Source organism: Salvelinus namaycush, chromosome 10, assembly GCF_016432855.1.
Source record: "Salvelinus namaycush isolate Seneca chromosome 10, SaNama_1.0, whole genome shotgun sequence".
In the NCBI taxonomy this organism is placed as follows: Eukaryota; Metazoa; Chordata; class Actinopteri; order Salmoniformes; family Salmonidae; genus Salvelinus; species Salvelinus namaycush.
In genome coordinates this window covers 24993139-25021123 of record NC_052316.1, presented here as the reverse complement: position 1 = coordinate 25021123, position 27985 = coordinate 24993139, and the positions used below count along the sequence as shown (strand labels likewise).

General features: G+C 41.2%; 1 protein-coding gene across 4 annotated transcripts; it reads right to left on the bottom strand.

Annotated features, from left to right (window-relative positions):
• Positions 1 to 527: 527 nt before the first annotated feature.
• Positions 528 to 27932, bottom strand: impact (impact RWD domain protein). Of its 4 annotated transcripts, none has more exons than XM_039002584.1 (11): positions 27740 to 27932; positions 27398 to 27526; positions 27256 to 27308; positions 27063 to 27125; positions 26748 to 26833; positions 23340 to 23381; positions 22924 to 23018; positions 22041 to 22114; positions 21635 to 21725; positions 4214 to 4348; positions 528 to 862 (listed from the first exon to the last, which is right to left on the bottom strand). In XM_039002584.1, exons 1-11 carry the CDS (start codon positions 27782 to 27784, stop codon positions 803 to 805), a joined length of 873 nt encoding a protein of 290 aa, XP_038858512.1. In that variant the 5' UTR covers positions 27785 to 27932; the 3' UTR covers positions 528 to 802. The 4 variants fall into 4 exon arrangements, with proteins under 4 accessions (XP_038858512.1, XP_038858511.1, XP_038858514.1 ...); XM_039002583.1 differs by having other exon boundaries at positions 23225 to 23353; XM_039002586.1 differs by having other exon boundaries at positions 23225 to 23353; positions 27483 to 27526.
• Positions 27933 to 27985: the final 53 nt, after the last annotated feature.

Sequence of the window (27985 nt, the reverse complement as noted above, 5' to 3'; positions counted from 1 at the left end):
ACAATTGATATATGCCATTGGATGAGGTAATGTTTTGGTACCAAGCACGAGTTTGAAATCTCGTTTTAGGAGACCAAACTGAACGATAATTTATAGCTAATGCTATCTAGCTATGGGATACTCCTCTTTCAAGTAAAAGGTTCTTTGTAAGTTGAGAGGGGTGTATCTTGGCTATAAATTATACAAAGATTTTTTTGTAGAGACTCTCAGAGAATTCATTTATAGACACTGAATTGATCTGAGAGTCAAAAAGGGCTATGGTGAAGTTCATATATAATTAAAGATGGACTTTTAAATATAACTCTGACTTGTGTGTGGTTTGCTCTCATCATTGAGTAATACAGGAAATTACCACGACAGAACTCAAATATCAAAGCATCTAAATACAGGCGTGACAGAAGGGAGAGAGAGAAAGAGACTTTTTGGAAATTAAGACATTTTGGTTATAATTTCAGACATTCCTGAAAATTACAGCTATGCTCTGAGAAGGAAAATCAGGTTTACAACAAATGAATGCATTTTCCTAGTCATGTATGCAGCCCTTTTTTTATTAATAGAAATGACTCACATAATCAGTTTTCATTATGGTTATGAGGAGATGGGCTTACTTTCCTTTAATCCTGAATGTTCGACACTAACATTACATAGTTGCCATGAAATTCCCATTTTCAGTTTAAGGCACAACAAAACTTTTTGGAGATTGAACTCCTCATAGAGGTCAGAAATGTCTGTTCCTTTCTGTAAACCGTTCAACAATATTACAGAGTGCATTGCCAATGACTAGCATTCAGAGTACATCACTTTACTTTGTCTTCTTGCTTTTTGACTTTTTGTTCTTCCCTCCAGCTTTGGATGCCTCATCCTGCAAAACAATAAAAGAACATTGAATAAAAGAGGGAAAATAGAAAAGACGAAGAGCACCACTTCATTACAAAGCTGGAAAACATACAGTAATTATCCTCAACCAGTGAGTTGTTTACCTTATAATCAGTGTATTAGATGTATACGCCTTCAGTGTAGTTGGATAGCAAATGGCTACCAATGTTTCACCTTAATACGCATATTCCCCTGATCTGAATCAGCAAATGAGATGTGACCACCATGTTGCATTTATTATTCCACAAGACCACATTGGCCAGACAACTCGCTGAACGAGGGAGAGCTCAGTTTGTTGTTTTGGAAAGTTTTGAAAGTCTGAAGAAGTGTTCTATTGAAAAAGTGTCACAGCCGGCCGTAACCGTGAGACCCATGAGGCGGCGTACAATTAGACCAGCGTCGTCCGGGTTAGGGGAGGGTTTGGCTGGAAGGCATTTCCTTATCTCATCGTGCTCTAGCGACTCCTTGTGGCGAGCCGGGCGCCTGCTAACTGAACTTGGTCGTTAGTTGGACGGTGTTTCCTCTGACACATTGGTTCGGCTGGCTTCCGGGTTAAGCGAGTAGCGCGGCAAGAAGCAGTGCGGCTTGGCAGGGTTGTGTTTCGGGGGACGCATGGCTTTTGACCGTCGCCTCTCCCGAGTCCATAGGGGAGTTGCAGCGATGGGACAAGACTAACTACCAATTGGATACCACGAAATCGGGGAGCAAAAGGGGTAAAAAAAAAAATTAAAATATAGGAAAGTATTTAGACCCCTTGACTTTTTCCAAATTTTGTTACAATACAGCCTTATTCTAAAATGGATTAAAGAAATAAAAATCATGAGCAATTTACAACACAAATTTATAAAAAAGTTAAACAGAAATACCTTATTTACATAACTATTCAGACCCTTTGCTATGAGACTCGAAATTGAGCTCAGGTTCATCCTGTTTCCATTGATTATTCTTGACATGTTTCAACAACTTGATTGGAGTCCACCTGTGGTAAATTCTATTGATTGGACATGATTTGGAAAGGCACATACCTGTCTATATACGTTCCCACAGTTGACAGTGCATGTCAAAGCAAAAACTAAGCAACGAGGTCGAAGGAATTGTCCGTAGAGCACTTTGACAGAATTGTTGTCGAGGTACATATCTGGGGAAGGGTACCAAACAATTTTTTGCAGAATTTAAGATCCCCAAGAACACAGTGGCCTCCATCATTCTGAAATATAATACGTTTGGAACCACCAACACTCTTCCTAGAACTGACCTCCCAGCCAAACTAAGAAATCAGGGGAGAAGGGCCTTTGTCAGGGAGGTGACCAAGAACCCGATGGTCACTCTGACAGAGCTCTAGAGTTCCTCTGTGGAGATGGGAGAACCTTCCAGAAGGACAACCATCTCTGAAGCACTCCGCCAATCAGGCCTTTATGGTAGACTGGCCAGATGGAAGCCACTCCTCAGTAAAAGGCACATGACAGCCCGCTTGGAGTTTGCCAAAAGGCACCTCAAGGACTCTCAGACCATGAGAAACAAGATTCTCTGGTCTGATGAAACCAAGATTAAACTGGCCTGAATGCCAAGTGTCACGCCTGGAGGAAACCTGGCACCATCCTTACGGTGAAGCATGGTGGTAGCAGCATCATGCTGTGGGGATGTTTTTCAGAGGCAGGGGCTGGGAGACTAGTCAGGATCGAGACAAATCGACACAAATCAGGTGTGCCAAGCTTGTAGTGTCATACTCAGGAAGACTCGATGCTGTAATCACTGCCAAGGGTGCTTCAACAAAGTACTGAGTAAAGGGTCTGAATACTTATGTAAATGTGATATTTCAGTTTAAAAATATATATATAAATTATCAAACATTTCTAAAAACCTGTTTTTGCTTTGTTATTATGGGGTATTGTGTGTAGATTACTGAGGGGAAAAAACAATTGAATCAATATTAGGAACATATCAAAATGTGGAAAAAGTCAACGGGTCTGAATACTTCCCGAAGTTGTGTACACACACACACACACACACACACACACACACACACACACACACACACACACACACACACACACACACACACACACACACAAACACACGTTCAAAAGTTTGGGGTCACTTGGACATTTCCTTGTTTTTGAAAGAAAAGCAAATTTTTCCTCCATTAAAATAACATCAAATTGATCAGAAATACAGTGTAGACATTGTTAATGTTGTAAATGACTATTGTAGCTGGAAGTGGCAGATTTTTTATGGAATATCTACATAGGCGTACAGATGCCCATTATCAGCAACCATCACTCCTGTGTTCCAATGGTACGTTGTGTTAGCTAATCCAAGTTGATCATTTTAAAAGGCTCATTAAAAGGATCATTAGAAAACCCTTTTGTAATTTTGTTAGCACCGCTAAAAACTGTTGTTCTGATTAAAGAAGCAATAAAACTGGCCATTTTTTAGACTAGTCGAGTATCTGGAGCATCAGCATTTGTGGGTTTGATTACAGTCTCAAAATGTCCAGAAACAAAGTACTTTTTTCTGAAACTCATCAGTCTATTCTTGTTCTGAGAAATGAAGGCTATTTCATGTGAGAAATTGCCAAGAAACTGAAGATCTCGTACAACGCTGTGTACTACTCCCTTCACAGAACAGCGCAAACTGGCTCTAACTAGAATAAAAAGAGGAGTGGGAGGCCCCGGTGCACTACTGAGCAAGAGGACAAGTACATTAGAGTGTCTAGTTTGAGAAACAGACGCCTCACAAGTCCTCAACTGGCAGCTTCATTAAATAGTACCCGCAAACACCAGTCTCAACATCAACAGTGAAGCGGCAACTCTGGGATGCTGGCCTTTAGGCAGAGTTACAAAGAAAAAGCCAATAAAAAGAAAAGATTAAGATGGGCAAAAGAACAGACACTGGACAGAGGAACTGCATCCCGGAGTCGGCTCTTCACTGTTGACGTTGAAACTGGTGTTTTGCAGTTAAACATCATTCAGTTTAACTGAATCCGCTCTGATCTTGACCCACTTTCCATAAATAAATAACATTTGTTTCAGATAAGTAGAGGGGAAAGTTTCCATTAGACTTTCAGATTAGATTCTATGTACAGTATATGCACTGTATATGCCTGCTTATGTCAAAAGCTTCCAACAATGAGGAACGCAAAAACAATTCCCCATCAAGCTTGATATTACAAACAAACATTTAAACTTAAATATAGATGTAAGATACATTTTGCACACATTTTGAATTACATCCAAGGTCTTGTTCAACATTCAGACTAAAGTTACTAAATTTCTATACTTTAGTGTGGACTTATGTCAAACTTGGACACATTGCTAATAAGGAGAGAGGGTCTCACCGCAGAGGATGTGTATCCCTCCTGGACCAGGATGTTTCTGGCAGAGTTGTTGATATGTTTGAAACGGTCTGGACCCAGTAGAATCCCTCCATACCAGCGAGACACAACCACCAGCACATTCCGCACATCCAGGATCTGAGGTAGAACAACAGAGTGGTGTTGGCACAGAGGGAATGACAGTGGCACATGATAGATGTGGTAGCTACTGTATGTGTGGATGTTGATGATCGGTTTGGCATAGACTCAAAGAGGACTGCAAAAAATCTCATCATCACATGACAGATATGAATCACAAATAATGGCTGTTTGGGGAATGATTATAAAACCAATGTTTAGCAATAGAGAGGCATACAGACATGTTTTCCTCTCCCAAGATAAAGACATCAGCATACAGAGAAAATCTTTGTGCAAGGATTGCTCCCACGGCAAAATATAGATAACAGACTTAATAGCTGGCATCTTCCCTTAACAGATGATTTGTCAACAAGTGTGCTTGGAGATTTGGATGAGCAACATTCTGGTCACTGGTCCATGTACCCAAGCACTTCCTCATGTGTCATATCAAAGAGGATGTGACGATTAGCAAGACGATTGAAAGACCACATGTGACAGGGGATGACTAGTGAACACCCCCTGGAAGCCTTGTTTCAGCTTTGCAGCTGACACAGGATGCATCGTAAAGAATAAGCCTTTATCCAGGAGAATATCTGCCTCAGTCCCTCCGCTGTCAATCAACAGCCCTCTACGCAGCAGGGGAGAATTTGGCTATGGGAGACCATGCCAATGCCATCTGTCTATTTACTGTAATAATAAACGTCTCCCTTATTCTCTGCTCCGCACTTCACATTCGTACTGCCAAAATGAGTAAATGCTAAATTCAAAACCAGAAAACGAAGAAGGGGTCTGAGAGGAAAATATATGAGAGAAAAACAGATTAAGAATCAGCCCTCAAAGTAAATTGCCTGTCAGTGTTGAGAGGTTCAAGTAGAACATTAATCAGAATCTTACCCAAAGCACCTGGGTGGTAGTGGTGGGGGTGAGCATTAGACTGAAGGCTCTTCTTTTCACTTGTTAGGTCAGATTCAGTGACAATGGAAGAATGATGACATACAGTCAGGTCCAAAATTATTGGCACCCTTGAGAAAGATGAGCGAAAAAGACTATAAAATAAATCAAATACTGAGCTACATTGTATGCTCAATAATTGTTTATTTTTTATACTAATAAAATTGCTCAAAGAAAGAGATTTTGTAACAAGTAATATTTTTTTACTCAAAAAGGTAGGGGCCAAAATTATTGACACCCGTTTTTCAATACCTTTTAATACCTTTCTAAAATGTTTTATGAGTTGGAGAACATATTGGGAAGGATCTTAGACCATTCCTCCATACAGAATCTTTCCAGATCCTTGATATCCTTTGTCTGCGGTTATGGACTGTCCTCTTCAATTCAAACCACAGGTTTTCAATGGGGTTCAAGTCCGAAGACTGAGATGGCCATTGCAAAATGTAAATTATAAATTGGGTGGTTCAAGCCCTGAATGCTATTTAAGCAATAAGGCACAAGGAGGTGTGGTATATGGCCAATATACCACGGCTAAGGGCTGTTCTTACGCACAACGTAACACAGAGTGCCTGGATACAGCCCTTAGCCGTGGTATATTGGCCATATACCTCAAGCCCTCAAGGTGTCTTATTGCTATTATAAACTGATTACCAATGTAATTAGAGCAATACAAATATTTTGTCATACCTGTGATATATACAGTCTGATATACCACGGCTGTCAGCCAATCAGCATTCAGGGATCGAACCACCCAGTTTATAATGCTTAATTAACCATTTCTTTGTGGATTTTGATTTGTGCTTGGGGTTATTGTCTTGCTGGAAGATCCACTTGCAGCCAAGTGTCAGCCTCTTGGCTAAAATGTCCTGGTACTTGGTAAAGTTCATGATGCCATTGTCCTTAACAAGGGCCAAAGGACCAGGGTATGAAAAATAGCCCTAGAGCATCAAAGATCCGCCACCATATTTTACAGTAGGTATGAGGTACTTTCTGTATACTTCCGTTTTTCGACACCACTGGTGTTTGTGGCCAAAGAGCTCATGTCATCTGAACCTAGCACCGTCTGGAGTTTGATAAACGGCATTGGCACTTGGATTGGAACATGTGCTATGGTCATAAATCGGTCTCCATTGAACAGACTCAGTGCAACCTATAATCCAAAATCAGATTGTCCAGAGCATAGATAGAGCAACATCCTGTGGGGTTCAGGATGAACCGTTCAGCTCAGTACAAATTCCTCGCAAGATGTCTTATCCCACTCAGACATTGCTATTGTTTTTGAAAAGGGGCTACCATCAAAGGCAGATTCATCTGAGAAACGTGTAAACAAGACTCTGGACTCCAGCAGAGAAATCCAATGAGACATTTCACTGCGGTGCACTCATAGTCTGACATTTGGCATTCTTGCAAGCTGGTGTTGTGGATGCTGTGGGTGAATACGAATGCATGAAAACGATTTGATTGCTAGAGCCTCAGTCTGTACCCACTAATATTGACTGAGACAGGAATGAATGCTTGCTTGAATTATGGATAGGCAGGAGTACTCGAATGGATGTCAAAGATAAATCTTTAACAAGATATTAAAAAAATATATAAATAAATACAATAAAACGATTTGGTGGAATGTGCTTTGTGGCTGCCCGAACGGGCAAGTATTTTTTTTTCTTGAAGTCAATGTTAATTTGCTTTGACTCTAGTGTTCTATTTGTACATGTGCATTTGCGGGTCACAACAAAAACAAAAACAACTTCAAGCCAAGCAACACAGCGTTCTTCTCCCTAAATTCCCTTTCCCCTCCATGTCTCATTCACTCAATTGCATTCCGGCCACTCCCTGCGCACACAAGCTCCCGGTAGGCCTATACAAATAAATGTCTATAAAAAAGTATGTAACTGATGAGTCCTAGGGTTGCCAACTGTCCCGTATTAGCCGGGATGTCCCTTATATTGCGTTAAATTGGTTTGTCCCATACCGGACCCCTCTTGTCCTGTATATTCATCCAATCACAGTATAGCGTAAACGCGCCAATTCCTGCAAAGTAATTTCTGTTGTTGTTCGGTCGGTTTGGCATATCAAGGAAATATGGACAAACCTGCAAAAAAGAAAAGACTGTGCAGCTACAACAAACAATGTGACGCAAAACAGACGTGGGTTAAGCCCGTCAGTGGTGACTCAACGAAAGCTTTCTGTACTGTATGTCGTCGGGAATTCTCAATTGGCCATGGAGGGGAGAATGACCTAACTCAGCATGCGTCCACAGAAATGCACAAGAAGGCCCCCTAGCTAAAGGTGCTAGTGTAACAGGGTTGGTTATGTTTCCACTTGCCTCTAAAGAAATGTGTATTTAATGTTCAAGCATTCTTATTGGTTAGTTCAACTCTGATGACAATAAGGTGTGTTGTGATTGGCCCCACTTGCAGATAGGGGGAGATCGCGAACGTCAGGTCTTCCCAGTAGGAAAATGTGATGCAAGGGGAAGGTCACGTTCTGAATACTGTTTTCTATTTTACAATGTGTACATGTTACACACCTGAACAAGGGGGGAAAGAATCACGAGAGTGATAGGTTAATGTTTACTCATTGAGAACTTTTAGTGCAATCATTTTACAAAAGTAACACATTTTACAGAATAACAGATCTACAGGAAATAGAGTCTTGTAGGGTACAAGGCTTATTCAAGTCACAACAGTATACACTGTACATCACTGAAACAAATACTATTTTCAATATAACTGTCAAGCACAAAGCTTTAACTCAGTAAACCATAACTCAATTTATCAACAGGCAATAAAGTGTTTGAATCATCAATAACGTACCTGAACAAGGGGGGAAAGAATCACGAGAGTGATAGGTTAATGTTTACTCATTGAGAACTTTTAGTGCAATGAGAAAAAGACCGCGAATTCTCCGTGAACTTGAGTGGAGACCAGAGCAATCGATCTCAGGCTCATAGATTAAGAGCATTTAGTAGATCACAGATTAACACTTTTACCCACGACAACATAAAGTAATCAACATAACGTTTACACATTCCTCTCACAATTCGTACCCTTTGTATGCTTGACGGATTTTAACACAATTATAAATGTTATCAATCTATCAACTAATACTGAATGCATGATCTTCTTAACCTTAGATGTTTTAAGATCCTCACATACTATGAATTTACTAATACTTTTTAATGTATAACAGGCTATTAGTATTTCCTTTAACCTGTCACACTCTCCCCGACAAAATAAATGTTGTCCCAACATTACCAACATTGTCTTCTTCAACAGTCTGTATGCACTGGACCTCGAAAATCCTCTTCTGTAAGGTAGTACTTGAGCAGAGGTCAAGGGTCACAGTTCAAATATAACTAACAAGTTATTCACAGTCCATATCTGTTGACCAGTCCTTTCTCATACTATTGATCAACAGTCCATCAATTTTAATGATCTAAATGCATAGTCTGCAAATTGTCTCTTGTGACAGTCTGTGAAATCAGTCAGTAGTCCATGGTCAAACATGTCAACTCTGTTGCTGAAGCCCATACATGTAAGGTGGCTGAAAGTAACATTGCTGTAGTGGTGGCAGCCATGGAACCAGTCCTGGTGCAGAGTAGACAGGAAACAACTGTGGCTGTATACTGTAGCAGGAAGGGATACCAAGCTGATCATAGGTGATACGTCTTGGAGGGTGTCTCTCTCTTTGTGGCAGCTGGTAGGCTGATTCCTCAGGTTCAGCAGCATCAGTTAATGAAGGAAAGGCACTTGGTGGACGATCATCAGGCAAATTTTCAGCAGGCAAGTTCATCTCCTCAGCAGGCAGGTCTTGAACTGTTGTTGTCTCCTCCAGTCGCTTTTCAACAAGAGGCTGTGCTGGTAGCGTATCAGGGACTGGCACCGCAACTGTCTGTTTCACTGGTGGGGGCCTGTGTTCCCACTCTCTCGCTGGTTCAGCATTCCTCTCCTCAGGTACTGTAGGAGATGTGGGAACCTGTAGCGGCTCATGATGAAGGTCATATTCATCCCCGCTGTCTTCATCAGAATCTAGAGGATGTGATGCAGGCTGATGTCTCCTTTCTTTCTGACTTTTGTCATCTTTGGTCATTTCTGGTTGTCTCTCAAAAGGTAAGTGGTCACAGGACATGAGCAGGTTTCTGTGCAGGACCCTGGAGCGTCCCCTACCCTTTTCTGGTCTCAATTCATAAATCGGCAGGTCTGAACCCATTTGTCTCACTACTGTGGGAATTGTATCTTCCCAATAGTTACGGAGTTTGCCTGGTCCTCCTCTTGGTGTCAGGTTTTTAATCAGAACTCGCTCGCCAGGCTGTAGCACTGAACTCCTAACTTTAGTGTCATAGTACTTCTTACTTCTTTCAGCAGCTTTCTGAGCATTTTCATTTGCAATGGCGTATGCTTCTTCCATCCCTTGTTTCCAGTTCTCCACGTAGTCTCGATGGTTACTGGAACCTGCCTCTGTGCACAATCCAAAGAGCATATCAACTGGAAGCCTGGGTGATCTCCCAAACAGAAGATAAAATGGTGAATAGCCAGTCACTTCGCAACGGGTGCAGTTATAGGCATAAACCAGTTTGTTCAGAGACTCCTTCCAATTTGACTTTTGTGTCTCAGTTAGTGTCTTTAACATTTGCAACAATGTTCTGTTCATGCGTTCCACTTGACCGTTCCCCATCGGGTGGTAGGGTGTTGTTCTGGACCCCGCCATGCCACTGAGTTTCTTTAACTGATGGAACAACTGATTTTCAAATTCTCCCCCTTGGTCATGGATGCGGGACGGGAACCCAAACTTCAGGGCAAAGTCATTGAAGATGAGATTTGCAGCAGTTTTACCTGACTTTGATGTGGTGGCGTAGGCTTGAGTGAAACGTGTAAAATGATCAACAATCACGAGGATGTACTCATATCCCCCTTTGCATCTGTCGAGATGAAGGAAGTCTATACATACCAGTTCAAATGGCTGTGTTGTCACAATGTTTGTCAGAGGAGCTCTTGCTTCATGGGCTGGCTTTTTCTGCTTGACACAGCTACAAGTTTTAGTCACATAGTGCTCGATGTCAGATTGCATATATGGCCAGAAGAAGCGGTCACGTACTAGTGATACAGTGCGGTCAGTACCTTGGTGTCCCATGTTATTGTGCAACTCTTCCATCACTTTACTTTTGTACTGCTCTGGTAGAACTAACTGCTTGCGGGCTGTAGTGATTCTGTACAGAATGCCATCACTGTCTATTGTCAATTTGTCCCATTCTCTGAATAGGCATTTTGTCTTTGGACTGAATTCCTTTTGCTCTTTAACTGGCGGTTTGAAACCCGACAGTTTGAAATTGAGCACAGGACGGATGACCGGATCAGATTCTTGTGCTTCTCTTATCCCATCTTTTGGGATCGAGCTGGTTGTTGCAGTGGTTGTCTCACCTTCAGCTGACACTGACATAGCTGCAGCTGAAAGTGACCAAGGTACAACAGCCTCTTTCTGTACCTCAACTGCTTGTATTGTGGCGGCAATGGTGTCTGGTGGAAGCTCCTCAGAACATTCTCTCATCAGTGACTCTACATCCAGTGGCATCCTTGACAAAGCATCTGCATCACCGTTCTCTCTGCCTGGCCTGTACTTTATGGTAAAGTGGAAATCAGCCAATTCTGAAACCCACCTGGAAGTGGTTGCGTTCGGTTTTCAGTAGACAGAATGTAGCTGAGCGGGTTGTTATCGCTGTATACAGTGAAGGACGGAGCATAGTACAAATAATCATGGAACTTATCAGTGATTGCCCATTTTAGAGCTAGAAATTCTAGCTTGCCCGAGTGGTAGTGATAGTTCTTCTCAGCTGCTGTTAAGGTTCGAGAGCCATAAGCAATGACCCTAAGCTTCCCATCTTGCTTTTGATAGAGAACTGCTCCCAAGCCTTGGTGTGACGCATCAGTGTGTACAACAAATGGCTGAGTGAAATCAGGGAAACCTAAGACTGGTGGGTGAAGCAAACACTCAATCAGCTGTTCAAGTGCCTGTTGATGCTGGTCAGTCCACAGGATTGGCTTGTTTGAGGGCACCACATGACTTAGTTTCTTTGTTTTTGTTTTCCGTGGGTGGTCAGGTAATTTCTCTGAATCTGCTTTCAGGAGGTCATACAGGCAGCTGGCCCTCCTAGAAAAGTCTTTGATGTACTGTCTGTAGTAAGTGAGTAAACCAAGCATTTGTCTGAGCTGGCCCACAGTCCCTGGTCTGATTTCTTTCAATGCTCTTACTGCTTCAAAATCGGCTGGGTCAACTCGGCTGCCCTCTGCATACACTACTCTGCCCAAATAACGGACCTGGGGTTTAAAGAGATCACACTTACTTGGTTTGAGTTTAATGCCATACTCTCTGAGACGCCTCAAAACTTTTCGCACATCATTCACATGGCTGTCGAAAGTTTTACTGAAAACAAGCGTGTCGTCCAGATAAGGAATGCAGATGTCATCCCGGAGCCCTTCCAAACACTCCTCCATACACCGCTGAAAAGCTGCAGGAGCGTTCATGAGGCCGAATGGCATCCGCATCCACTCATAGAGTCCCCACGGGGTCACAAATGCTGTCAGTGGTCTGCTTTCTTCAGAGATGAACCCCTGGTGATAAGCTTTTCCCTGATCTAAGAGGGAGAACCAGGAATTACCACCTAAACTGTCCATGATGTCTTGGACCCGAGGGATGGGCTGGCGGTCGGGATGTGTCTTTCTGTTCAGGTCTCTGTAATCTATACACAACCGGAGGGTCCCATCCTTCTTACGAACGCACACGACAGGTGAAGAATATGAAGAGTTTGACTTCCTAACCCAGCCCTGGGCTATGAGGTCATAAAGGTAACCCTTCATCTCCTGATACAGTGGCCTGGGCACTGACATGTATGTGCGCTTGACTGGTTCAGAGTCCTTTAGAGAAATAGTCATTTTCAATCGTTCAATGCAGCCAATGTCATTGTCTGATCTGGAGAAGGAGTGACACTCTTCTCTAAGCATTTGCCTAACAACCTCTCTCTGCTCTTCGGTTAGGTGAGTTAAACCTACTGGTGGATCCCACTGTTCAGTAGCAGTACATGGGGTTCGAACGCTGGTGTGATTCACTGTGGCTGGGGTGACAGTTTTTTCAAAGACTTGGGCAGGTAACACAGTCATAATGGTTTGTACTGTACCGATTATTGTGCGTCCTAGCAGGGCAATGTCGTGGTCAGTGGGGTTAGAGACATCAAGCCTGATAACTGGAAAAACACCTTTCCTGACTCTGACTAGTGTGTCAAAGAACTCAAGGTCGTCTGGCCACTGCGGGTTCAGGTCTGGCTGGAAAAGCATTGTCATGTCCTCTTTGAAAGGCTGGGAAGCTACGCGGCACTCAATCTGAATGCTACTGTGTTTTGGGATAGCAACCTTCTCTTTCTTGGTTTTCACTGCGTATTCATCTGTCTGTTCTGCGCTAACAGCCTGTATAAAAGCACTCACCTTGTTTCTTTTGAGGCTTGGGAAAGCTGTTTTTATTGTACTGTATCGTTTAGTCTTTTCAGTCATTGTCAGGATGTGCTCGATAACATTGAAACCTATGATGGGATGAGATAGGTGACAGCCTTTCATTACCAGCACTGGGATGATCAGTTCCTTTGTTTCGTCAGTTTCAGAGGCTAGCCGAAAAGTTGTTTCAATCCATCCCAGGTACGGCATTTCAGTCCCATTTGCTGCAGTCAACCGTAGATCAGCAGGTGAGTCCAGGATTTCTGAAACATCTCTCAGCCTTGCGTTTGGGAGAGATTCCTCTTTCCATCGTTCATCAATGACCGATACCTGAGAGCCTGTGTCCCATAGAGCTTGGAGGTGGTGGCGATTCAGGTGACACTCAATAAGGCACTGTCTGCCGACTAGCGAGGTGACCTTACGGGGGTGGCAACCTTGAGCTAGGGATGGTAAGGAGTGGGCATTTTCCTCTGTGCAGGAAAACCTTTCACTGGTAGAGTTAATTTTCAGGTGAGTGCATTTTTCCTTATGTTTAATCCAATGTTGATTTTGACATACTTTGGAACAGTACAGTGTCTCTTTACATGATGAACATTGTTTCAGGTTCTCAAATGAATCTTCTCTGGCACAATTTGCACATTTCTGGGACTTTTTGGTAGCTACGGTTAACACTCGTCCCTCAGCGGTAACCTTTGCCCGTTTAAAGGGGCCTCCCTTGAAGGTCTGACTCCCCGGATTTTACATCCAGCTTGAAAATGTTCTCCACTCCCACATCGGAAGCAGTGTGTGCAGCGTGCATCTGTTCTGGCCTGCTGGCAGACAAAACACCTCCTTGGAGCTTGAGCAGAGCGGTTGGCATACCGGTTAGGTGCATATTGATGCTGCACAGGGTCAGGTGCTTGGGACTGACTGTAGTTGCTGTAATACTGCTGCTGGGACACAGGTGGCTGGGGGTCCCTATCTGGCCTCCTAACTGGAGGTGGGGCATAGGCACAAGGCGGTGACCGAAACATAGGCTGCTGTAATGTCTCCTTAATCTGAGCAATCTCTGCACTGAGACCTTTTAGAGAAGCTACACCTGTCTTAAGTTCAGCTAACTCTGTTAACAGTTCTGCGGGTATCTTAACTTCGGCTTCCTTCACAGGACACTTTGTGGATGGCGTATCTTCTAACTGGACTACACTTACAGTTGTAGCAGGCTGTGGGGCATGAAACCGCTTTTTGTTTCGTCTTTCTATCTCATTAGCACAAGCAATGTTAAGCTTCTCTAGCAAAACCTCATCTGATGTTTCGCTATCTAGCAGGAGAGGCTGCATGTCTATCCTGATACTGTCACTCTGGAGACCTGTAAGGACTGTGTGTAAACACATGCGCTGGACTAGAGCAGGGTCATACTTAAGCCCTGATTCTGACTCCTGGGATGCAAACAGTACTTTTTGCCTCAAATCTAAGACGCGCATCAGGAAGCTTTGAGGGGTCTCCTTGCTATGCTGTGCTTCTGAAGCTAGCTGTTTGTAAAGCTCTGTGGCACTCTTCTCTTGGAAGTGGGAACGCAGGATACATCTAAGTGTGGGAAGAGTTAGCTGGGGTTTACCTTCCAAGTAACTGCGTAGCTGTGAGCCTGGAGAAATAGCCCTGACTACTGCGTCTACTATTTCTACCTCAGGATAGCCTCTGTTAAGTCCATTCTCGATCTGATGGGCAAGGCTGGAAAAAATCAGTTTATCTTTCTGGCCCGGTTCACCTATCTGACCAGAAATTTTAAACTCTTTGCGCCAGTATGAGCTGGGCTGTGCATTGGGTGAGAGTGGCACGCTCCCCTGAAGATTGGCATGGGGTTGGGGCTGACGCAGAGAATCACTGGCTTTGGCTGCAGTAATCTGCTCAGTTCCCACCCTTTGTTGTGGGGTTACAGTTCTCAGTTCCTCTATTCTGTGATGTGTTCCGGCTGTTTCAATATCATGGTCAGTTTGCCCTGTTTTGTTATCTATGCCACTTATCATCTCTGTCATTGTCTCTTTAAGTAGCAACAATTCCGACATGCCGCCATCTTCTAACTCCGCAACTTCCTCTCTTTCAAGGAACCTCATAATGTGAGTCATCAATGATATGCGGGATTTGTCTTGAACATCTCTTCTCTGTTCGCCTGATATGTCAAGGAAACCACATATCTCTAGTAACTTGTCTTTAGTCAGGGTGTGCAATTCTCCTACTACCTCTTCCTGTAGTTCTTCCAAGGCGGTTATCATGTTGACAGAACAGGAGGAACTTTTACTGTGCAGGAGTTGACTCTGAATTAGATGGTCCTTACTGTCTCTGATGGTCGATCAATGGCCTCAGTTGACACGTACTTAACCACCAACTTCCAGCTCTCCTCGAACAGCAACACTTTCCTCACTGCAGCCTGCCTGAGTTGTTATGTGGGGATTTAGCTGGCTCGGAATTCAGCAACCAGGATGTGGAAACTGGACATCTGAGCAGCTATCTCAGCGGAGCCTCCAAAAATGTTACACCCCTGAACAAGGGGGGAAAGAATCACGAGAGTGATAGGTTAATGTTTACTCATTGAGAACTTTTAGTGCAATGAGAAAAAGACCGCGAATTCTCCGTGAACTTGAGTGGAGACCAGAGCAATCGATCTCAGGCTCATAGATTAAGAGCATTTAGTAGATCACAGATTAACACTTTTACCCACGACAACATAAAGTAATCAACATAACGTTTACACATTCCTCTCACAATTCGTACCCTTTGTATGCTTGATGGATTTTAACACAATTATATAAATGTTATCAATCTATCAACTAATACTGAATGCATGACCTTCTTAACCTTAGATGTTTTAAGATCCTCACATACTATGAATTTACTAATACTTTTTAATGTATAACAGGCTATTAGTATTTCCTTTAACCTGTCACATACAAGTTTGCTAGACGTTACTGATTTATACATCTGTGGGTATATGGTACCTGTTAGGGATTGAGGGGCTTTCTGGGATGTGCTTTGGCATATGATTGCTGTAAATAAGTGTGTTAGCTAGCATACACCGATGTCATGGTCACATAAGCCATTGCTAACACGGTTGTCTTCATGCTACAGATTTTGCCATCGACAGCCATCAATACTGTTAAGCCCTGCACAACTAACGTGCTGTTTCCCATTTAACAACAGGTATTTACACATGTTATATTTTGTATTGAATTTTGTTCGCCCAGTAGGAAAATGTGATGCAAGGGATTTTGCCATCGACAGCCATCAATACTGTTAAGCCCTGCACAACTAACGTTCTGTTTCCCATTTAACAACAGAAATAAATGATGCTCAACTGGGACCACTGGCCGAAGTGATTTATTTTGAGAAAACAACGCATGGAGAGTACATTATACATCTGTTACACTAGCAATATCGGTGCATTCTTCTTGACATCGACTGCGGAAACTGACAAAATTGGAAAGCACCACTCCGTTTACCAGTTATTGAGCAGTGCCAACAATTGCATTCTGAAAGCTAATTACATAGCTCATAATGCCTGCAAGCACGCTTGCGATCAGCTATCAGTGGATATTGAGACACTTGTTTTAAAGAGCTACAGCCACGTATCAGTATCTGCTTCCCGAAGAGAGGAACTGCGTGCATTTTCCGCCTTTGTTAACATAGAGTGCCGTGAAATTCTGCGACATGTTTGCACACGATGGCTCGCTCTTCATCCAGCTGTCGATCGTCTCCTGCAAAGCTGTCCAGGTCTTACTTCATACTTCAGGTCCCTTGGGGAGACCTGTCCTGTGGCACTGAAGAGTATTTTTGAGTATGAAGAAAAAACGGAAGTAGCTGAGATGTATCTGTGCTTTTTCCACAACGTGGGTGTGTTTATGACCAACTCGTAAAAAAGCTGGAGGAAACAACGCTCTGCATCACAGATGTTTACGAGGAAGTCCAAAGGTTCAAAATGAAGATGCTTCAGCAGAAACAGGACAGCTTTTTTGGATACCAGACCAAGCAGCTGATGGACAAACAATTGTCATCAAAGGTCCAAGCAACAACAGGACTTTGTGAAGTTCTATGACACTGTCATTACATACATTGACAAGTGGTTTGATTTCTCACCGGAAAATGTAATGGTGAAACTGAAACCGATCGGCCTCTATGAGGAGCTCTCCTTCACTGACCTGGAGCAGGTGGTGGTTGCCCTCAAAATGACAGAGACAGTCATTGAAGAGATTTGTGCTAGATGGGAGGAAATACAGAAAGCCAGACAGGATACCACAAAATCCACCAGTGAGAAGTGGATGGCAGTTTTCCAAAACCTAGGGAAAGCCAACTTGATCAACATGTTCAGGATTGTCTCATTTGTCCTCAGTGTGCCAGTGTGCCAGGCTGTAGAGAGGATTTTCTCTGATGACCATTAAATGGTCAGACTCAAGAAACAGATGCAGCACAGAGCAGATCAAAAATGAACTTCAAATATCTGATTTGTCATATAATGACTTCTCTCTGGCTATGCAAAAGGACAAAGGACTGCTTGAATCAGTCAAGAGCAGCAAAAAAAATAAGTAGACTTGGTGAGTGACTCATGCCCCTCTTTTCCTCTTTTGCATTTTTAAAAGTTTTTTTGTTGTTGCTGTAAAGGCCCAAATTGTGATTTCTTTAATCATTCATTTTGAGGTTTACTCACATAAGTTTACATAATGATACCGTTTTAGTAAAGCTATAGACTAAATGGAATATACAAATGTTTTGCCTTTCCAATTGAATAAGAATATACACTGTATATTCATATATTCACACAACACCATACCCACACCACCGTGGCACCGTGCACTGGCACGCCACCTTTTGCCCCTTATTTGGTAATGAGAAAGTTGGCAACTCTACCGATGACATACACAAGCTACATTCCTTACCAAATGACTAAAGTTTTATCACCAATTCAAAATGGACTGGTTGACTGAAGTAGGAAAATGTGTTCCACAACAAGCTGCAGTTTTGGAATAATTGCTTCCCGTCTATCTTCCGCTTAAGCTACTTTGAAAACTGCTAGTGCCATTTAGAACTGGTTAACCTGTTTGGCGTGCAAGCCCGACGTCGGTACACTTATGACAACAGCCAGCTCAAAGTGCAGGGCGCGAAATTCAAAATATATATTTTTTAAATATTTAACTTTCACACATTAACAAGTCCAATACAGCATATGAAAGGTACACATCTTGTGAATCAAGCCAACATGTCCGATTTTTAAAATGTTTTACAGGGAAGACACAATATGTAAATCTATTAGCTAACCACGTTAGCAAAAGACACCACTTTTCTTACTCCACCAGTTTTTTACTCCATCAGTAGCTATCACAAATTTGACCAAATAAAGATATAAATAGCCACTAACCAAGAAACAACTTCATCAGATGACAGTCTGATAACATATTTATTGTATAGCATATGTTTTGTTCGAAAAATTTGCATATTTCAGGTATAAATCATAGTTTACATTTCAGCTACAATCAGAAATTGCACCGAAAGCAGCCATAATATTTACAGACACCAACGTCAAATACCTAATTACTCATCATAAAACATTTCTGAAAAATACATAGTGTACAGCAATTGAAAGACAGGCATCTTGTGATTCCAGACAATATTTCCGATTTATTAAATGTTTTACAGCGAAAACAAAATGTAGCGTTATATTAGCGTAGCCACAATAGCCAGAAACACTTGGGCGCCGACGACCAGTTCACATGCACGACAGATATTAGAAATAGCATCATAAAATGTTTCTTACTTTTGGTGATCTTCCGTCAGAATGTTGGACAAGGTGTCCTTTGTCCAGAACAGTCGTTGTTTGGATCTGGAACGGCAAATTTCCCTCATCATTTAGCATGGGCACTTGCCAAGTGGCACGGATCTCTCCAACGTCAACAAAGTCAGAGAACGGAACACGGCAAAACTCCCGAAAAAAATTCAATAATCTGATTAAACTATATTGAAAAAACATACTTTACGATGATATGGTCACATGTATCAAATAAAATCTAAACCGGAGATGTTAGTCGTCCATAACGACAGCTAAACAGAAGGCAAATCCATGTCCCCTTTCGCGCGCTCCAGAAACAGGAAATGGACGGTCACGTCATACAAAGAGCTTTAATTCCACCTCAGACCAAGATAAACACGAAATTTCTTCTCTCACCGCCTCTTGACAACCAGGGGAAGGTGTATGAAGTGTACGTAGACTCTTACGTATCATGCCCATGTATAGGCAGGAAGTTGAACAGAGCATCGATTTCTGACATTCCACTTCCTGGTCAGGAAATGTGCTGAAGAATGAGTTCTGTTTCACTCAGAGAAATAATTCAAACGGTTTTAGAAACTAGAGAGTGTTTTCTATCCAATAGTAATAATAATATGCATATTGTACGAGCAAGAATTGAGTACGAGGCCGTTTGAAATGGGCACCATTTAACTGGCTACTCAATACTGCCCCTTGCAGCCATAAGAAGCCTAGGCTTTAACCCCCCTAAACAGACACGTTCCATCAGAATCATTAAGCATAGGTCTACTCAGCAAACAGATGTCGTGGTTGTAATTCATCACCATGCAGTGTTCAATGTGGAATTGTTAATCCATTTGGAAAATTCCAAGGGACAGGCAGAATTTAAAAAAAATCGAACGTCTGTATATTAAAAATAAAACATTTATTTTAAAGACTGTAAAAATTTGTCTCTGCTTGCCACTCAGCATTAAATAACCCCCTAGAGTCGATTGATTCACCGGCAGAGCTAGAGTGGTGTTTGTCAGACCATGACACATCCTGAAAATCGGTCTTCTCACGAAAACACCTGTAGCATCTGTACGGTTTGACATACAAACTATTATGGAAAGAAGAGACTCACGATGGCATCTGTACGGTTTGACATACAAACTATTATGGAAAGAAGAGACTCACGATGGTGTTCTCTGTTTTACTCTATGACCCCCACAAGTGTCACGGAACTTGTCTGAAGGTAACCCATACGTAAAAAAAAAGATATTGTGTGTGTATATATATATATATATATATATATGTACACACACACACACACACACACACACACACACACACACACACACACACACACACACACACACACACACACACACACACACACACACACACACACACACACACACACACACACACACACATAGTGCATTCGGAAAGACCCCTTAACTTTTTACACATTTTATTACGTTACAGCCTTATTCTAAAATTAATTAAATAATGTTTCTCCCCTCATCAATCTACACACAAAACCCCTTAATAACAAAGGAAAAACAGTAAATATTTTTGCAAATTTATAAAAAATAAAACAGAAATACCTTATTTACATAATTATTCAGACCCTTTGCTATGAGACTCGAAATTAAGCTCAGGTGCATCCTGTTTCCATTGATCATCCTTGAGATGCTTCTACAACTTGATTGGAGCACCTGTGGTAAATTCAATTGATTGGACATGATTTAGAAAAGGCACACACCTCTCTATATAAAGGTCCCACAGTTGACTGCATGTCAGAGCAAAAACCAAGCCATGAGGTCGAAGGAATTGTCAGTAGAGCTCCGAGACAGGATTGTGTAGAGGCAGAGATCTGGGGAAAGGTACCAAAATAATTCTGCAGCATTGAAGGTCCCCAAGAACACAGTGGCCTCCATCATTCTTAAATGTAAGAAGTTTGGAACCACCAAGACTCTTCTTAGAGCTGGCTGCCCGGCCAAACTGAGCAATTGCGGGAGAAGGGCCTTGGTCAGGGAGGTGACCAAGAATCCGATGTTCACTCTGACAGAGCTCCAGAATTTCTCTGTGGAGATGGGAGAACCTTCCAGAAGTACAACCATCTCTGCAGCACTCCACCAAGCAGGCCTTTATGGTAGACTGGCCAGACGGAAGCCACTCCTAAGGGATATTTTTCAGAGGCAGAGACTGGGAAACTAGTCAGGAACAAGGGAAAGATGAACGGAGTAAAGTACAGAGTGATCCTTGATGAAAACCTGCTCCAGAGCGCTCAGGACCTCAGACTGGGGAGAAGGTTCACCTTCCAACAGGACAACGACCCTAAGCACACAGCCAAGACAATGCAGGAGTGGCTTTGTATTTTTATAAATTTGCCTAAACTTCTAAAAACCTGTTTTTGCCTTGTCATTATGGGGTATTGTGTGTAGATTGATTTGGGGAAAAAACAATAATCCATTTTAGAATAAGGCTGTAATGCAACAAAATGTGGAAAAAGTCAAGGTCTGAATACTTTCCGAATGCACTTTATTTCCTGAGCTTTCTTATCTCCTAGATTTAGGACAAACACTTCAAAACCTTGATTCTTATGATTTATTTTTTGACTGTCTTTTTTGCCAATTATTAATGTTATTCAATGCGTTTCTCTGGGCTTTAGTAGTAAAGGCCAAATTCTATATTTTATCAAATCATTTTTTTCATTAAAAAAAAATCATACCTAAATGGGTCCTACATTTCAAAATCAAATAGCTAAATGATCCATAGTATGACAAAAAATTCACCTTTATTTAACCATAGTATGACCATCTTAAAACAATTCCATATGACTAGCGTACAGGGGGTGTACTCACGCTACAGAAACAGGACAAAGGCTCCTGCCAAGGCTTGTGCATGGCTACTTATCAAAGTGAATCTGAAATAGGATATATTGTACATTACCTTGGACTTAACATGATATTCAAGTTATAAACAGTAGAGGGTCAGTGAACCTCAAGACCACAGAGGGTTGGTTTGAAAATGTAAAATAGGTCCTTGAGGCATAAGGCAACCGTGTGAATACTGAATGAAGCACTAGAGGGAACGGAGCAAAGTGGACATAGAGCAAAGCACCTGTAGTAAGTGAAGCAATCGTCCTCCCGCTGCGGTCTCTCCATCATCCTCACAGTCCTGCAGGAAACTCTGCTTTTCTTCACAGTATATCCTACAATACAGAGAATAAAGGTTGGAGTTGGTTGAGACTTTTAGTATGAGAATGTACTTAAACTGCATGTCTCCTTGAAGGAAACTTTTCAATTCTCTAAATGTCAGCATCTCCTGTTGGGTTAATGACCACCCAGAAAGCATCAAGCATCTTATAAAGGCTCAATGTAACTCATTAAACCTAGCAGAGCTCCGTTCTGCCTACTTACAGCACACACATCGTCAAATAACAATTGATCAACTGTGTGATTAGAGAGATATAAACCCACTGTGAATATTACAACCTGTTATGTATATTCAAAACTGGATGCTCTACCTGTATGCATAAATATTGTGAGTGGCACTTGCAATCTTCTTGTTTTCAAACAGCTTGTCAAGAACCATTCTAACCTGAAATACAAAAACAAATCTGTTTGAATTGCCTCCTTTCCTCTAATCATACTCTTAACATTAGAAGTATGATGGGTACGTCTATCCCTAAAGTACAACTTCTGCAGTAAAGACAGAAAGGTAGCCCACTCATCTGAGAACTCCTGTGTGGTGCATAAAGATGAGGGTAATCATTGATTCCTCTTCAAACAGATGGCATATCCAAAAGAAAGACTAAGATAATACCCCAAACAGGTTCGGTTAACTCCTACTCTTGACAATATATTAGGTAACTTTATTTCAAAAGTTTGTATAAACAGTTTTCTTATAAAACATTGCCTACTTGTATATTGGGTGGGTAATCGTAATACTGAAAATGTACAGCATGTAAAAAGAGAACCATACAGTTGTGTAATAGTTAACTATTAATGCTTATGGTACAATGTGCACTGTAATTATATCTACACAGTTCATGTACTCTCCAGGAAATTACATAATTATCACTGTCTAAATTGCAATTGATGGCAGGTGAGATATGTTTAAAGCAGCTCTTTCCGTTTTCATCCTGAGAACATTTAGCAGCAGGAGCACAGCCTGAGGATGTTTAGTTTTCCATATTGGAAGCACATTAGCATTGAAACTACATCCTCTCCACATGAGCTTTAACTCACAGCTTCTTCTCTCTCCCAACAGGGTAGCATTGTCTAGCATGATTTTGAAGATTTTAAGGCTTGTGATTTACTTCCATAACTTGTTCTGTGATGGATGTGAGAATATGAATGTTTTATAGTCAGAGAGAGGAGGGAGACAGGAGAGGGCCTACACATTACCTGTCTAGGTGTTACCACAGGGGCTAAGTGTGGTTGGAAGGTGCTGCGTCTTTCTGTTATCGTCTCCCCCAGTTTTATAGGAGGTAGTTCCTCATCTACAAAGATTTATAAACACAAAAATAAAAGGCACAAGTAAGAACCAATTAACACTGGATTAACACGTGGGCAGCAAGCACAATTCAGTTTATATACAAAATGTAAACTGTTCCTTCCTTTCAGATACGATTATAATTAAGGCTTAGAAATTACACTTGTTTTTTTTATTCTTTCTCTATTCAAGAATCTGCAGTCAGTGCCATACCACTTGAGTGATTTTCAAAGAGGTGTACATTCTCTTTGTTCAGCTTCAGAGTGCGGTAATCAGGGATTTCTACATCATCCGCCACTTCCTCCTCCTCTGTTGCCATATTTCTCACCTCTGGTTGCTCCACTGTGAGAGAAGTAGAAAGATGGACAGGCTGTGAAATGAATTCAATGTGTATTTGTGATTGTGTATCTTTGTGTCCCATGATGCGTTTGAGTGACTTTGAAGGTCCTTTCTGCCTTGACCATATGCCTAATTTACATGGACACCTACCACGCAGGTCCCATCTTCAGATAATTACCATTGCATGACCGTAAAATTAACAAAATGTTCTAACAAGACAGATAAAGCCAATTAAGAGGGATAAGTAGAACAAGGGTTACTTTGAATGTTAATATACTGATATTTCTGGGGAAAATTATACTAAAAAGTACATACAGTGCCTTCAGAAAGAAACTCCCGAGCCCATAAAGATGACAAGCATACCCATAACATGATGCAGCCACCACCATGCTTGAAAATATGAAAAGTGGTCCTCAGTGATGTATTGTATTTGCCCCAAACATAACACTTAGTATTCAGTACAATTATTTTGCAATATTATTTTAGTGCCTTACTGCAAACAGGATGCATGTTTTGAAAGCTTCCTTCTTTTCACGTTGTCATTTATGTTAGTATTGTGGAGTAACTACAATGTTGTTGATCCATCCTCAGATTTATCCTATCACAGCCATTAAACTCTGTAACAGTTTTAAAAATCACCATTGGCCTCATGGTGAAATCCCTGAATGGTTTCCTTCCTCTCCGGCAACTGAGTTAGGAAGAGCGCCTGTATATTTGTAGTGACCGGGTGTATTAATACACCATCTAAGGTGTAATTAATAACTGCACCATGCTCAAATGGATATTCAACATTATTATATATATTTTTATCTATCTATCTATCTATCTATCAATACGTGACCTTCTTCGCGAACCAGTGGAAAACCTCCCTGGTCTTTGTTGTTGAATCTGTGTTTGAAATTCACTGCTCGACTGAGGGACCTTACAGATAATTGTATGTGTGGAGTACAGAGATTGGGTAGTCATTTAAAAATCATGTTAAACACTATTTTTGCACAAAGAGTGAGTTCAGGCAACTTATGTGCCTTGTTAAGCAAATATTTATTCCTGAACTTATTTAGTCAAGATATTTCAGCTTTTCATTTTTTAATAATTTGTAAACATTTCTAAATACATAATTTGACTTTGACATTATGGGGTATTGTGTGTAGATCAGTGACAGAAAATTTGAATTTAATCCATTTTAAATTCAGTTTGTAACAACAACAATGTGGAAAAAGTCCAGTGGTGTTAATACTTTCTTGAAGGCACTGTACAACTACTATATTAAATATACAATGCATAACCAAATTATGCCGTTGAACTTTATGGTGCTATAATGATTATGGAGTCCATGTACATCTACAGTGGGGTCTGAAATTAATGAAAAGTGACTAGATAGGATAGATAATAGACAGTAGCAGCAGCGTATGTGGTGAGTGTGAAAGTGTGTGTGTGTGTGTGTGTGTGTGTGTTGGGGTGTCAGTATGTGTGAGCGTGCGGTCGGATCCCAAGCAGTTGCCATACCAAACAGTGATGCAGACAGTCAAGATGCTCTCGATGGTGCAGCTGTATAACTTTTTGAGGATCATTCATGTAGAAAATATGAAATATTAAGAAAGTCCCTGGAATGAGTAGGTGTGTCCAAACCTTTGACTAGTACTGTATATATTATTTTACACATATTTAACCCCTTTTTTTTGGTTAGGCACATTCATGTTTTAAAACGGTACCGGTAAACCTTAAGATGAGTTCCTATTTCTTTGTGGATTAGTATGCGTTTGTGGTTATTGTCTTACTGGAAGATCCACTTGCGGCCAAGTTTCAGCCCCTGGCAGAGGCAACCAGGTTTTTTGCTAAAATGTCCTGGTACTAGGTAAAGTTCATGATGCCATTGACCTTAACAAGGGCCTCAGGACCAGTGGAAGCAAAATAATGCCATAACATCAAAGATCCTCCGTCATATTTTACAGTAGGGGGTTCTTTTCTGCTTATGCATTCTCATTTCAACACCAAACCCACCACTGGTGTGTGTGGCCAAAGAGCTCTATTTTCATGTCATCTGACCAAAGCACCAGTTCCAATTCGAGTGCCAATGCCGTTTAGCAAACTCCAGACATTTACATATGTTGGATGAAATTAAAATGTAAGTTTTTGGCCACGCACACCAGTGGTGGGATTGGCATTGAAATGAGAATGCATGAACAGAAATGAACCCCATACCTACTGTAAAATATGGTGGTGGACACAATGTAGCTCAGTATTTGAATGATTTATTCTAAGCAGTCATTTTTGCTCATCTTTATCAAGGGTGTCAATAATTTCAGACCCTACTGTATAGGCCTTTTCATCAAATAATCCCAAATCACTTCTCTGACAGTTTTTAATCTAGATAACGATGCTTCCACAAGTAAAATTATTGCATTTAGAATAGTAGGAGTTCATTAAAAAGGGGAAAACATTGAGAATACATTTAAATGAAGGTTCAGAGGGCATTAACACCAACCATTTCCCAAATCAGTTGCTCGTTATGGAAGAGGACACAAGCTTCAATTTGAACACAAAATACAATTTTCAACTTGCCTTTTATACTTTTATGAATGTGCTCCAAACTGAATGATTTCCTCTAAAGCAAGGATGCTCTGTGACCTATACCCAGCATCTCATTTTCACAGCATACACATTCTCTGCTTTCCCCCATTTCAGTTGATCATAACAACTGTACAGAGAGAAATAACATAATTACAATGATAGGACTGCATCCATATTGATGGATTCCATAGTCATTAATAGAAATAGTACTAAATTAAAGCACTGTGCTTAATTAGCTAACAAGTTTAACGGCTTTAAAAAACAGTGAAGAGTTAGAATGTTATGGTATCCTGTTTTTCGTGGTGTTCAAAAAGGGGAATAAAAGGCATTAAAACTCATTCATTCATAGAAAACCATTTTCAAAGCCACTACAACAAACAACCAAATGTACTTCTCTTTCCTCAGTCTCTTGAAAAAAATATTTGACAAAGGCTTCGTCACAGGCTCACAGCACTGAAAGCCATTACTCAGATACTGATCTTCATTCAGTTAAATTACAGAAACAGGAAAGAGGGCTTTTCATATACCACCCACCAAGTCTTGTGTTCATCTTATCACAATGATGCATGGGAGCACATCAAAGACCTGAATGAAAGACCCCAAGAATTCTGACTGTCATCTCCAAGAAAGGAAAGAGATCGAAATCAAGCTTTCTCAATAGTTTTTCTGTCTGAGCTCATGGGCATGGATATCTACCTTTATGAGGAAGGCAATGGGTGCACACTTTTATAATTGGATTTCTGGAGTTGGATAAAAATATTTATTTACTGCCCTCTAGTGAAAAAATATAGCATACTATCAATCAGACGTGACATGCGATTCTCACCTGTGTCTGTGCTTTGGGATTTCTCCAGGAGGAACTCCCGGATCTTCTCCACCCAGAGGTAGAGGATGCTTTCCCCAGTGTTCTCCCTGTTAGGAAAGACACAACTGGTTAGTTTTATGTCAGTGGAGGCATATCTACTCAGAGACATGGGTGAGACAGTGTAATGGACTGTAATAAGCAATATCGCAAGCTAACATGGCTTCACCATCAGGCAATCCATCTTTAGGTTAACCTTATGATGGAATCCCCTCCATCTTCAGGGATAACTATTCTGTGCTTCATGTACAGTAGTCAGTGATTATGAAATCTACTTACACATAGAGCTCCTCAAGGCTGTTGGACAGGGTCTTTCTATCAGGGCCTCGCAACCATGCTGCACTGCAGGAGGAGAGAAGGCAGAATATGTCTCAAATGTTAGTCTTAATAATGAGCTTTTTTTATGCCTGATACATGTTTATCAGAGGTAGTGTAAGTGTACTGTACTGTAAAACCCAACATGTAGACTTACTTTATTTGGTAGACAGGTGGCGCTGCACTCGGGTAATCATGTGGGAGAATGATCTAATTATGGAAATTAAACTCTTGAGTTATTGTTATCATACACTGCTCTGAAACTTTTTAAACACACACAAATGTAATGAAACAATTACCTGTAAACATGCTTTCAGTTTTGGATAGTCTATATCATCAGTTATTTTGATACAAAATATTCTTGCTGCTTCATCAATAACACACCATTCGTCACCGTATATGGAGGAAAGTGCCTCGACCTCTTCGATCTGATGAAGAAAATAGTGTAATATTGTGTTATAATAATAATAAATGTTTTAATCTAAAAGCAAATTATCTGTAAGCTTTCTCTCATGTCTGTTTTTATAGTTGAGTCAAATATATAAAAGTATGAGTCAAAGTACAAAATTGGTCATACTCTCCACTAATGTGAACTTCAGTCATGCCCAGCCCTGAGTTCTGTTCAACAGTAGGGTACTTACTTGAGATTGAAGATCCCCGGCATTCCCAACATCTATGTTTGCCATTAATTTATCCAAAGCAAGTAAGCAGACAAACACTTCAGTTCATACTTAGAAGTAGTAGTGTTACAGCAGTCTATTCGTACAGTATCAACACAAAATTAGCTCGATAAGAGGCTTGCTTGACATTCTGTATCACCAACTCAGCTGTTGCTCTGACAGGACGGAACCACCTCCGGGTCAAGGTTTTCACGTACTACCAAAATA